General features: G+C 51.2%; 1 protein-coding gene across 16 annotated transcripts in view; it reads left to right on the plus strand.

Annotated features, from left to right (window-relative positions):
* DENND1A (DENN domain containing 1A) overlaps window positions 1–13,095 on the plus strand; it is a 553,551-nt gene that overhangs the window by 519,586 nt on the left and 20,870 nt on the right. For 9 of the 16 annotated variants that reach the window (XM_063635979.1, XM_063635977.1, XM_063635978.1 and 6 more), the window contains one exon: window positions 9,345–9,433. In XM_063635979.1, coding sequence (XP_063492049.1) covers window positions 9,345–9,433 — 89 coding nt within the window. Of the gene's footprint in view, window positions 1–2,503; window positions 2,558–9,344; window positions 9,434–10,939; window positions 11,264–13,095 lie in introns of those variants that run through there. The other 7 variants (XM_055271163.2, XM_055271159.2, XM_055271161.2 and 4 more) reach the window with 2 other exon arrangements.

A 13,095-nucleotide genomic window follows, 5' to 3' on the forward strand; every position in this document is an offset into this window, starting at 1 on the left:
GGAAACCTGCTGATGGTAATGGTTGCTAATGTCTGTCGGCGGCACTGTGCAAAGAACCTGACTTCCATCATCTCGTTGAATCTTCCTAACAGCACACTCGGGCAGGCAGTGCTGTTACCTACACTTCACAGATGAGGACAGTAAGGCTTGGAATGGTCAAATCGTGGGCCTGGAGAAACCCAGGGAGTAAATGGGAGAACTGGGGTTCTCTCCAAAACTGTCTGACCCCTAGCCTGAGCGCTGTGCCGCACTGCCACCCAGCAGGAATGGAAATAGCCCAAGCCAGAGGTGACAAGCAGTGAGGACAGTGGGGCTGGAAAAGATGGTTCCCCCGAAGTAGAAAGGCCAAGCATAAGAGAAGCAGTACTGGGTGGAGTGGTGTAGGAGAGCGGAGTGTCTAGACAGAGGGTAGCAGCCTGTGCACCGGTGGAGGGTGTGGGCTCCCCTCTCCCTGATCACCTCTTCCTCTTGATGAATGGTGTGAATTGAGGGGTGGGGGGGCTGTTCCCCTTTACCCCACACACTTCCCTGTAAGCCATGATGGGGAAAAAACATGGTGGCCTTGCCCATCCCTAGGCAGCACCCCCACCTCCCGGGTAGCTGCCAGCTGAAGAAGGGTCACCAAGCATGGGTCAGCCCTCACGCCCAGCTAATGATATAGGATCTGGGAAGCCGTGGTGTCATTCTATCCCATCGTGTTCTCCATGTGCCGCCAAGGAACCCTCCACCAAGTCCCTGGGCCTGCTTTCCCCTCACGCTGCCCTGACAGGTTCTGTGCAGGACATTAGGGACCCAGGGACAACTGGGACACAGGCCTTGCCCTCCAGGAGTAGTGGGGCAGGTTCAGAAAACAAGTTCTAAGGCAGATTTGAGATTGGAAGCGTCACTCTCACTCAGTAGAGCCCTATATCAGCACTGTCCAAGGAAAACATAACGGGAGCTTCATACGGGAGTTACATGTGGAATTCTGAACGTGAAACATAAACAGGTGAAATTGATTTTAATATAATGACCCCAATATATCCAAAATATTATCATTTCAACATGTAATCAATCTAAAAGTTATACTGAGGCATCTGACATTCTTTCCTCGTGCCTAGTCTCTGAAGTCCAGTGTTTTGCACTTACAGCACATCTTTTTTTGTTTTGTTTTGAGACAGAGTCTCGCTCTGTTGCCCAGGCTGGAGTGCAATGGCACGATCTCAGCTCACTGCAACCTCTGCCTTCCGGGTTCAAGTGATTCTTCTGCCCCAGCCTCCTGAGTAGCTGGGATTACAGGCATGTGCCATCATGCCCGGCTAATTTTTGTATTTTTGTAGAGATGGGGTTTCACCATGTTGGCCAGGCTGGTCTCGAACTCCTGACCTCAGGTGGTCCACCCACCTCAGCCTCCCAAAGTGCTGGGATTTAGAGCACATCTTAACGTGGACCAGCCGCATGGGACATTGGCTCACCTTTTGGCTGGGGCAAGTCTGGATTTTGTCCAGTTAGATGTATCTTTGTGACCTGAGTGACGGAATGGGCAGGAAACAACCGGAAGCCTCCCGGGGATTGCTGTGGGTCCGAGACCTGGGTCTCGTGTGAATTTTTACTTTCCTTACTCGGCCTCCCCGTCTCCCACGCCTGCGAGAGCATCAAGACAGGCAGGCTGTTGAAAGGACACTGCTGGGCTTTCAAGATAAAAGGTTTGAGGGGAGAGCTGAGAAGTCTGCTCTACTGGTTTTGATTCAAATCCTGATTTCAAAAGCCAATCATTTTGTACAAATTTTATTTGTTCATCAGATGCTTGTTGAGCAGATTTTTTTCCCCAAGTCGCACAGAGCCTGCAGGCACAGGGATGAACCCCCTTGGAGACGGACCTGTAAAAGGTCCCATGGGAGCAGGGGTGAGGGACCCCACGCTGAGTCCCACATAGCAGGAGGCACGAGGCAGCATCCGACCCGACGAGCTCTTGAAGGACAGGCACACATTTGCCAGACCAGTCCGGCTGGAGCAGCTCATTCCACCCCGAGGGCGGGCGGCAAACAAAGCATGAGAGCCCAGTGCTACTTAAAGGGTCTGCCCAGGGCGGGCATGGATGAAGGTTGAGAAAGGTCTGTGTGGGGCACAGTGGAGTCCCAGTCTTGGGGGACATGCAGTGCCAGCCTCTAGCCTTGAGCAGGCGCCCAAGGACAGGAGGGGGCATGAGAGGTCTGGAGAGGGGGTGGGCTTGCCCTATTAAACCTGGGAAGGGCCCCCAGCCTGTGTGGATCATGGTGGAGGGTGGAGCTGGGGGCCCTGTTGAGAGATGATTGCAGTAACCCAGGCTGGAGACAAGCCTAGAGGGAAAGAATGAGCAGAGGAGACGGCCTCAAAAGGTGGACAGTGGGGCGAGGCGGGAGACATCGAGGATGGCCCTCTGGCTCTGGCTTGGGTGACTGGGTGCCTTCCCCCAGGCCGTGTGTGGAAATGCATTGAGCCTTCTCAGTGTGTCCTGATGTTTTAAGTTTCCACTTTAATGCAGCTGCAGAGACTGCGTCCCACCCGACCGCCTCCCAAGATACAGCGCTCGAGGCCCGTGAGTAGCCAGTGGTTCTGCCCTCCCTACCTAACACTGCCTGAGCCATTCTCCCTCAGCCTGACTAAACTTCCAGAGTTTGGACCCTCCTGCCTGGCAAAAGAAAACTGGGAATTGGGTTTTTCAGCTTCCCTGTCTGTGTGGCATGAACTTGAGCTTGCATTTTCTGGGCTTCTCTCGCTTTTTTGTGAGTAAGTTTGGTGACTTGCAGATCAGAGCCATAGGTAGCAAGGGGGCCACTGTGTGGTGTGTGTGCTGTGTGTGCATCATTTGAGCAAGTCTCACAGGGTGAGCAATGGGTTGAAAGCCTGCCTCCATACGCCTGTTCCTCACAAAGGAAGCAGAAGTCCAGGGGCAAAGGTCTCATTCCTGCCAGATCTTGGTCTGGAAATGCATTTGTACCTTCCCATCGGTGGAGGCTATGTCCAGGGAGTATGGATCCAGCTCATATGGATACAGGTACCACTGCCCTGCCAGGCCTTCCTTGGAGATCCACTTTCCCATGTAAAGTGCCAAGTAAGGGGCGTGGTGGTGCATGCCTGTAGTCCTAGCTACTCAGGAGGCTAAGATGGGAAGATCACTTGAGCCCAGGAGGTTGAGGCTACAGTGACCTATGATTGCACCACTGCACTCCAGCCTGGGTGACAGAGCAAGACCCTGACTCTTAAAAAAAAAAAAAAAAAAAAAAGCCAAGTAAGGCTAGAGAAGCAGGACAAAATGTGATAAACTCACCACCACCTGGGAATGGGGTGGGAGGGCGAGAGAGATCCGTCCATGGAAAAATATTGGGTCTGGGTCCTGTGTTAAGCATCAGTGGAGTCGTTTTCCTTGGTAGGTCAGACTTCAGCCATGCTGAGGCATGCGAACTTTAGCAGGTGCTTTGAAAGTGGGAAACCGTCCAGGACCTTTTGGTGGGGGCTGTTTACCAAGGGAAAAGTTTCTCCGTCTACCATTCACTGTGGCCACCACTCTGTGGCCAACCAAAGAGTACCCCACAACCCAGTGTCCTAGTCCTCTCTCCCTCTGCAACACACGTGTCCAAATCCATCTTGTGAAGGCAAAGAGGCCGGGGCCTGCAGGTGACCAGGTGAACTGTGTCTGTTCACCTGGGGAGATGCACCCAGCATCCACTGGGTAGCTGCTCTCTGGGTGGATGTTGGCCATTCTGTGGCAGTTTTCCTTCCCTTCCCTTACCCACTGTGGGTGGGAATTAGAGGGCTAGATGGGAGGCTGGGAGGACTTAGATGCCTTCCCCTATGAGCATCATGAGTCCACACTCCCAGCCACACGTGACAATGGATCCATCCCGTATCCCCATCAAACTGTGGTTGGCGCAAACCCCCCATCGGCGCAGCTGGCAAGGAGCTAGAATATGTCTGCTCGCTGTCACTGGAGAGAAGCCACAAGCAGCAAAAAGAAACTGCTTTGGGGAACAGGAGGCCCCTTCTAGGCTGAATCTTGTGTGACTAGTGAGAGTTTCAGTACAGATTTGGGAGGCCGACAGAGCTAGGCTTGAATGCTGAAGTCATGTGACTCTGGCAAGCACTGAAGCTCTCTGAGTCTGATTTCACCTCCAGGGCTGTGCCCTCATTCCTAGAGGGGTTTTGTGAGAAGGAAAGTGGATGACATTTGTCATTTGCAGAACACACACAGTGCCTGGCACACAGTAACAGTTTTTGTTGTTGTTGTTGTTGTTTTTGAGACGGAGTCTCTCTCTGTCATTCAGGCTGGAGTGCAGTGGTGCGATCTCGGCTTACTGCAGGCTCCGCCTCCAGGATTCACGCCATTTTCCTGCCTCAGCCTCCTGAGTAGCTGGGACTACAGGTGCCCGCCACCATGTCTGGCTAATTTTTTTTGTATTTTTAGTAGAGACGGGGTTTCACTGTGTTAGCCAGGATGGTCTCAATCTCCTGACCTTGTGATCCGCCCGCCTCAGCCTCCGAAAGTGCTGGGATTACAGACGTGAGCCACCGCACCCGGCCAACGGTTCTTATTCTTAACAGGTTTTTGCATATTACAGCTTCTAAGGAATGGCCCCGTTTATTAATAACCATCATTTGCCTAGGATTTTATAGTCAGCAAATCATTCTTAGGTACCTCATCCCAGCTGTGCCTCACAGTTGCTCAGTGAAGTAGGCATTGTCACCACTCAGTTTAGCAATGAGAAAACTGTTGCTTGGTTCCTCAGCTGCAAATAAGGTCATCTGGACTGTAGAACCTGTGGTCTTGCCAGTATTCCAAGCTCTCTGGACCCTCCGTCTTCTGCTTGGGACCAGAATAGTTTCAGCTTTCAGTTTGTTTCCGATTTTAGAATATTTGCATGATACTTCCTGGTTGTGTGCCCGTAATACAAAATCCAGAATACTCCAGTGAGCATTTCCTTTAGCGTCATGTTGGGGCTCAAAAAGTCTTGGATTTTGGAGTGTTTCAGATCTCGGACTTTCAGATTAGGGATGCTCAACCTATATAAAATGCTGGGGGAAGAAAAAAAATTCAGTCAAGAAAAAAGTGAATCAGTAGCGGCTGAACTGTCTGTGGAATCTCCAGTGCCATGTTAGGTCTGGCAGAGACACAGAGGAGAAGAGAATTAATATTCATTGAGCACCTTTTATGGTGCCTAGGACTGTGCTAGGCACTTTTGTAATTATTGTCTCATTTGTCCAGCCCAGAGCAGGCAGATGCCATCTCCCTAATTTGTAGCCAACACCACAGGCATGATGACAGGCCTGATGATAAGTCCTGCCTTTGAGCCCAGCTTGCCTCTCTCCACTGTCTCTCTTTGTTTTCTACCAAACAGCCTCCCCTTAAGCCAAAGTCAGCAGCAGGTAGCTCTCAGAATTCCCCTTTGAGGCTTGGGATCCAAGGCGGGCAGGGAATCTTGGAAGCCATGATTCAGAGAAGGATCAATCCCCTTGGAACAGTTCAAGTATTGGAGACAGCTACAGTGGACTCTGTTGTCTCACCGGTGTAGGGATCTGTGCAGATTGCGGGGTGGGCTGCCACATCCATTGGCAACTGAGGACTCGGGAGACAGACGCTGTGAGAGACACGGAGTAGCAGCTGCCTCAGGCTCTGAGCTAATGCAGGAGGTGACTAGCCTGGCGCTAGCTTTGGCTGGACCTCCTGAGTTGATGGCATGCTGAAGAGGCAGGATGCCTAGGAGAACCAGCTCTCCTAGGCTTGGAAGTCAGAGAGGCCTGCCCTGGTTTGAATTACAGCTTGGCCACTTCCTGGCTGTGCGACCTTAGGCAGGATCCTCCCCTTCTCTAAGCCTTAGTTTCATCATCTATAAAATGGGTTTAACAATACCACCTGGTAAGGGTAATGAGGTTGTGTACATATAGCGCCTAGCATAGTCCCTGGCATGTCCCCCGAACTTATTCTGCCAAGCAACACCACTAAGAGGCCAATTTGGGAGTCATAGAAGGTTTGTGCTTTCTGGGCCCCTAAGGACCATTTATTCTACATGCATTTATGCAAGCATTTCCAGTGGACACGGCTACAGACTAGATGAGAACCAGGGAGACTTGGCATATGGAACCCACAAGGGCCTCGAAGAGGACAGCCTACCAAGCTCCCATGTCAGTAGCCATCAGCCTCCAGAGTGGCTTTGCTGGGTCACGTAGCCACAAACGTTCCAGACAGAAGTGCAGCCGTTGGCCCAGGGTAGCAGGGGCGGGGGAGGGTCTAGCTATTCAGCCTTTCTGGAAGGAGCTTTGTAGCCTGGCACCTGTGGCTGGAGTTCAGATGTTACCCGAGGATTTGGGTTTTCTTTTTAAAAAGAAGAAAAAGGAAAGAGCAGAAAAAAACCATGCCAGTGTCTCCTGGACGAAGGGGCATGGGTTGGGGCCTGCCAGGGAGAGGCAGGCTGCCCTCGGCCTGCGTGTGAAGCGCTTTATAAGCTCTGTATTTATTATTTCTTGCTCACCATTAAAATCAGATGTACTCAGTGCTTTTGTATTCAATACACATTTAACCCTGCCGACTTAGATTTCTCAGGTTTTAAATCCAGTGGGGAATTGGCTGGCTTCCCAAGTTTCCCCTCCATTCCCCCTTGAACAGAGCTAGAAATCTCTGTTTAGCATTTTCTCCCCTGACGCGGCTGGGATCCTCACACCGGTGGGGCCGGTCACTGTTGTGTGTGCCTGTGGGTTTCTTCCTTCATCCCCAATACCCACCCTTCCTAAGCACCCCGGAAAGAGGGGTGTGATCGCTGAAATATGACGAGACTTGTCTGCATCGTCTGTGATTCGGGCTTCATTAAACCATTTTGTCTGTGTGTGTCTGTGCCTGGTTGTGATCTGCCACCATGCGCGTGTGAGGGTGCGTGTGAGTGTGTGATTCATACGTGTGCCTTCACCTCTTGCGCGTGCCTCTGTGAGTATGTATTTGTGAGATAGAGTGTACATGGAAGTCTGGAGGCCTCGATGGTATCTCGGGATGGTCATGTCTGTGAGTGTAATTTTGTGTCTGGCTTTGTCCACATTAGTCAGGTGTGTGTGACTCTGGGTGGATTGGCAGCCATGCTGGTGACCAACCGCCTCTGGGTCTGGCGTGTCTTTCTCTCCCTCCCCAGCCTCCGAGGCTCCGGCTCCGTGCTCCCCACCCCCCCACCCCTCCCCACCGCTCTGTCTGTTTTATCATCCCTAATGAAGCAGTCTCCTCCACCGATCCCGCTGATTGCCAACCCATTCCTTTTGTTTGTTGGCGCTGAGCCATTCAGCGGCACTCTGACAGCTCAGCTCGTCTAATTAGCTCTGTTGTTCTTTTTCCCCATGTTTCACCACGTTGCAAGTTCAGTTGAAGTTGCCACAAACTTAATCCCCCCATTTCAGCCACAAGTTCACATTCTTAACCCGCCTTTATTGTAGCAAGGAGCAGCCCTGTGCAAGGATGAGCTGACAGGCCTTAAAGTCTGACCTTTCCTGAAAGCTCTGCCCCAGGGCCCCCTGGGGCAGGGGCAGAACTGCTCCTTCACCCTACCCACACTCCTGCTTTTGTGGGGAGAAGTTGGGGGTGGCGATCATTCCAGCCAGGTGACCCTGTTGACCAGCTGCCAGAGCTGGGGAAACCAGTGCAGAGTTAGAAGGAGTGGAGGGATATCCACTTGTTTATGCAGCACATGTTGACCGAATGTGAGCTGTGTGGCAGGCACGGTTCTAATCAAGATGATACTAGCAACGTCATTATGCACTTCTCAGATTCCAAGCAGCAACATTCATTTGTTCCTAAAAATCTTGCTGAGCGACCATGACATACCAGGCAGTCCACAGAATGTGAGGCAGGGATAAGAGAATCCTAAAACTCATCTTGTAATTCAGAGACACCCACTCGTCGTCTTCCTTTTGCTGTTGACGAGAAGCGACATCCAGGTCACAGAGGAGCAGGATGAGCATTTATTAAGCCCCCATTGTGTACCAGACCCCTTGGGGGAACTTTCCCTGTATCTGCTCTTCACAATCACCCCACAGATGGAGACAGCGAGTTTGGTGGGATGCCTTTGGTGTTTACCACATCCCTGATATGCCAAACCTGTCTGAGATCAGACAGCAAAAACTTTGGTTAGATCAGACGTGCACAGACCTAAGGCCTTGACAAGACTCCATAAAGACTTGTCTTTTATGCAGCCAGCTTCTGTCATCTGTGTTCCTAAGCCACTGTGCCATGTCACCGACAAGCTTCTGGGGGGTGGGGGTTGCAATGTTCAGGAAAAAGGGCGGGCAGGAAATGGAGTGTGTGCCTGCTTTCCTTCCCTGTCTTGTCCTGGAAACTCAGCAGTTGTGGCATCCCATCCATGGAGAAAGCAAGCCCCCTTCCCCGGCAGGCTCGGTTGTTTTTATCAGCAATGAAATTCAGAGACAGACTTTCTCAGCTTAGCTCTCAACCCATCCCTCTCAGGCACTGGGAGTGTACAGAGATGACCATGCCAAATTTAAAGCCATGTAATGTCAACTGGACCAAATGAGTATCCTTCTAAGGGCACCTAGAAATTCTCAGCCTAACATCCATCATGAACACTGGCAGGGGATGAGGGTGTCTTTCTCTGTGGGCCCTCATCTTGGCTTTCAGAGGCAGAGGGTCAGAAAAACCCATCCCGCTGCTGCAGCAGCTGTGGGGTTAGGAAGCTGGGTCCTTCCTGATGTGCCCACTGCAGACCCTCCCACTAGGTCTGCTCAGTGCATGTAGCTACACAAGATGGGCAGCATCCAGGCTGAACCCTGCTGGGAGGACTGGCACAGGGATGCCCTGGGAAGCAGAAAGACGATTTGTAGTGGCACTGTCTCATGCCTCTTATTTAGAGAGGAAAATAAGCACCCTGTGATTCTGTTGTAAAAAGAGCAAACTAAGCATGTGTACCCTAAAAACAAGTGTGAGCGCAACCGTTTCTTTCTACAAAACCAGCTTCTGGGCGTCAGAGGAAGATGAGAGGGAATTGTCATTGATAAGGGCCTCTTTGTTCCGGGTCCTATGTAGGCATCATCTCATTGGACCCTCACCGCAGCCCTGCAGGGAGGCCATTGGAACTATCCTCATCTTGCAGATGAAGAAACCGAGCTTTCCAGGAGCACCTTTCTGATTTGAATAGGCCACAGAATTCCAGTTAATATGTCTATCTGCTGCCTGTTAGATGGTGATGTTTCTGTGATGGGCTGGGCTTTTGTAGCCTGTAGCTTTGAAAATCCCTAAACATTTTTTGGGGATGCCATTTATCCAAATGTTCAGAATGTTCCTATATGGGTTTTCCAACTCACTCCTTCTTGGGGGTCTCCCCCTGTACCCCCTCTAGGTGCGCCCACCTCGTCCACATGTTGTTAAGAGACCAAGGAGCAACATCGCAGTGGAAGGCCGGAGGACGTCTGTGCCGAGCCCTGAGCAGTGAGTGTCATGCTTCTCCCCTCTGTGTGCAAGAACCCTGTGTCTGCGGGGCCAGCACTTTGTGGAGCCCAAGCGTGTAGCCCCGGGCCTTTGTGAGGCTTCCCCGGGGCTCCCAGCGGGTGTTTCACAAAGGGGTCATTCAGGGAACAGGGCTTGATCTTTTACTCGGTCTGGTTGTCACACCAGTGGGAGGCCCCAGAGGCCAGGGAGCCAGGCACTTGGGCTGGATTTTGAGGGGTGGGGTCCCAAGGGTACTTTGCTGGGTTCAGAAGAAGGTCCTAGGCCTCTTGTGCCGAAGATGCCGAGTCAGTAGGTGAGGGTTAGAACCTGGTGAAGGAGGCCAAGTGTCCAACTGGATCCACCCACCTTCCTAGGCCTCCATGGCCGAGATCTGTACACAGGACTGCCCTTATCCACTGCCCCAGTCCCACCAGGACCCTTTGCCCACCTGTGCCGGAGCGTTTATGTTACTGTGGTTTTTCTTACCCATCTCCCTGAGACGCGGAGCTCCCTGGGTGTTCTGCCCAGCACCTCCCATAGGACTGGCCTAGAGTCACCTGCTCAGGAGGTGTGGGGTAGATGAGGTGAATGAGGGGGGCAGAAAGACAAGCAGTGGCCTGAAGTGGAGCTGCCTGTTGGGGGGTGAGGCAGAAGGCGGCAGACAGCCCCGAGTCCAGACCAGAGCCATCTGCAGAAGGTAGCGCTGTTTCCCTTTGTCCGCAAAAGAGCCCTCGGTCTCGATCCAGACAACTCAGCGGCTACACGCTGACTTCCTGTGATGTCTTGAAAAAGTGCATTAGTTCATCTTGGTCTAGGATTGTTGGAGGAGTCAGAAAAATTACTCTAGGGATCCTGAAGTCCTTTGGGTGGAAAGGGGAAGGCTCCCATGTCTGTCTGGCTCTCAGAAAATGTCTCAGGGAAAGAAGGTAAGGGACATGGCAGGTCCCAGTCAGAATTGGAGCAAGAAGGAAAAAAAATGATTTTGGACTGTCAGACTGGGGCCTAACCCAAGTTGCAGTTCACTTCAGCTCTCCAGGATTTTCTGGTTGATAGTGAGGGTACGGTCTTTAAGGAACCAGCCCACCCAGACAGCCCTCAGAGTTTGCCCAGAAAGTTCTGGAATTATATGTGTGTGTGTGTGTGTGTGTGTGTGTGTGTGTGTGCGCGCGTGCGCGCGTGTGCGTGCTCGCACACAAGGATGCTCAGTTATGAGACATTTGGAAGAGAGGACTCCTGAAGCTGGGTTAAGTTTAACTTTTGCTCTGCACAATAGCCTGGTGGGAACATTGAGGGATGGATTATGATTGCCCCCTTATGGAGAGAATACTGCATGACACCTGACTGCCTCGGACTAAAGATTCCTCCTTAAGGGGATGAAATTTGTCACATTTCTTTGAAGTCACCTCTTTAAAACTGGACTAAACCTTTTAGACACTGTACCAGGATACAGGGTCACAGGCCTGTTGATATTGAGTTGTAAACCCAGAATATTCTTGCATTACACAGAAACACCATTGCAACACCAGCTACACTCCACATCCTACAGAAAAGCATTACCCATTTTGCGGCCAAGTTCCTGACGAGAGGCTGGACCTCTTCATCACATTGACTTACGCCGTTGCTTTTCCAGACTGGGCAGAGGGGCTGACTCCGCAGTGTGTGCCAAAGAGCCGGTGTCTGATAATCCCATTTTCCTGCTTATCACCTGAACTGTGTCAGTATCACTTTTAGTTTTGTTGGTTGGTTGGTTTGTTGTTTGTTTAATATGCCCTGTTTTCTACTTCTGTTGGGAAATATTTGGGGTTGAAATAAACCAGTGGGAGCATGGGAGCCTGTTTGGTGGTTGGCAAACTAACAGTGATAGAAAACAAATGACAGGTTTTCTGTGAGCGTACGTCACAGCGGCTCGGGCCCACAAGGAGACTGAGGGGTACGTTTCAGGACATCATTCCAAGGGTTTCTGTTCACGTTTGTTTAACGAGGAAGGGGAAGTTGTTCTCCCATAATACCAGCGGTATTTCTGGTGCAACCCGGGTGTTTTTCTACGCCTCTTCCCATGCTGCCTCCCCACCCCCCCCACTGTGCTCCGCCCCTTCCAAATGCCATGTCACAACAGCACTTGGATGTGTTTTTCTCAACTGTCATCAGCTCCAGCTGGCAGGACCAACTTCTTGAAACACAGGAAGCATCCAGCGGAAAATATTTTAATAAAACAGACTCCTCATAAAATATTGTTCGGGGGAGGGGGAAGAAACCGGCTCCACCAATCTGTCGGCGTTGTATTGGGAGACGTGAGAAGCCAGGCCAGCAGCAGGGGCCCGATCCTAATGGGCCTTTGTCAGGTGGTGGTTCCGTGTTGGGCACACGGACTTGGTGCCTGGCCCTTTAATCTGGCCTGGGTTTTCTTGAATCACAGATCTTCATTTCCACTGGGAATATCAATGTGCTTGGGAAACTTAAGAGGACTGGGGCGGCAGAAGGGGATGCAGGATCTTTGAAGTGGAGAGCAAAGATTCATTCCTCCTGACTTCTTGCCCCAACGCTCACTTCCAAATTGCACATTAAATAATCCCAACACTTTGGGAGGCCAAGGCGGGCGGATCACCTGAGGTCAGGGGTTCGAGACCAGCGTGGGCAACATGGTGAAACCCCATCTTTACTAAAAATACAAAAATTAGCCAAGTGTGGTGGCGCACCTCTGTAATTCCAGCTACTCGGGAGGCTGAGGCATGAGAATCACTTGAACCCAGGAGGCGGAGGCTGCCGTGAGCTGAGATCACACCACCGCACTCCAGCCTGTACAACAGAGTGAGACTGTGTCTCAAAAATAAAATAAAATAACCAGCTTTGTGGACAGCAAGATGGGGCTGATTAAGAGCAAGACTGTCTCCTGGAGTAGCTGAGCATCCTGGGACTCATCAGGGCCCAGAAACACCAGCCAGCCACTCTCTGGCCAGTCCACCTGTGAAGTTCATTTCTTCCTTCCCAGCTGATGTCCATCCCTCTGTCGTTCCATCTGTCCATTCATGCATTCATTCATTCAGCAAGTATCTTTGAAAACCTACTAGGCGCAAGCACGGACGATTTTTTTAAAGGAGGCCTTAAAAGGGAGTTCCCATGCTGACTCTTGGTTGACTTGCATTTTCCCAAAATGAAATTTTCCTGTGTCAAATTTTCTTTCTGAATCAATGGTAGGTTTCCTAGTCCCTTAAAACTGGCCATTGGCAATTGGAAGAAGACTTTTTTGAAGATTTCTGGGGGAAACATTCCCTCTACTTTTCAGATAATATTACTTGGTTAATATTCAGTTACTAAATCTCTTCAAGAAGTACTGGCTACATCTATTACTATTCAGAGCACAGCTGATGTGACTGACGCCCGGGGCTTCCCTGGGGCAGGGATCAGGGTAGGAGGGATCCTGCAGGAGAGGCTGTGGGTCAGACACCAGTCAGCAGAGGGCGCGGTGGAGCACCCATTGATTTCTAGGCCTTCTTGGGCTAGCATCGTTTCTTCCAGAGTGGGAGCTCAAGCCCAGAATGTGGATTTGACCAGTCTTCCCAAGGTCACCCAGTTGAAAAGTGGCCAGGCCAGCATTCAGAATTCTTGATTTCATTCTCTCCATGACATTCTGATGCTGTCCTTGGAACGGGGCCCTTCAGGGT

The sequence above is a fragment of the Symphalangus syndactylus genome, chromosome 3 (genome assembly GCF_028878055.3).
Source record: "Symphalangus syndactylus isolate Jambi chromosome 3, NHGRI_mSymSyn1-v2.1_pri, whole genome shotgun sequence".
Classification (NCBI taxonomy): Eukaryota; Metazoa; Chordata; class Mammalia; order Primates; family Hylobatidae; genus Symphalangus; species Symphalangus syndactylus.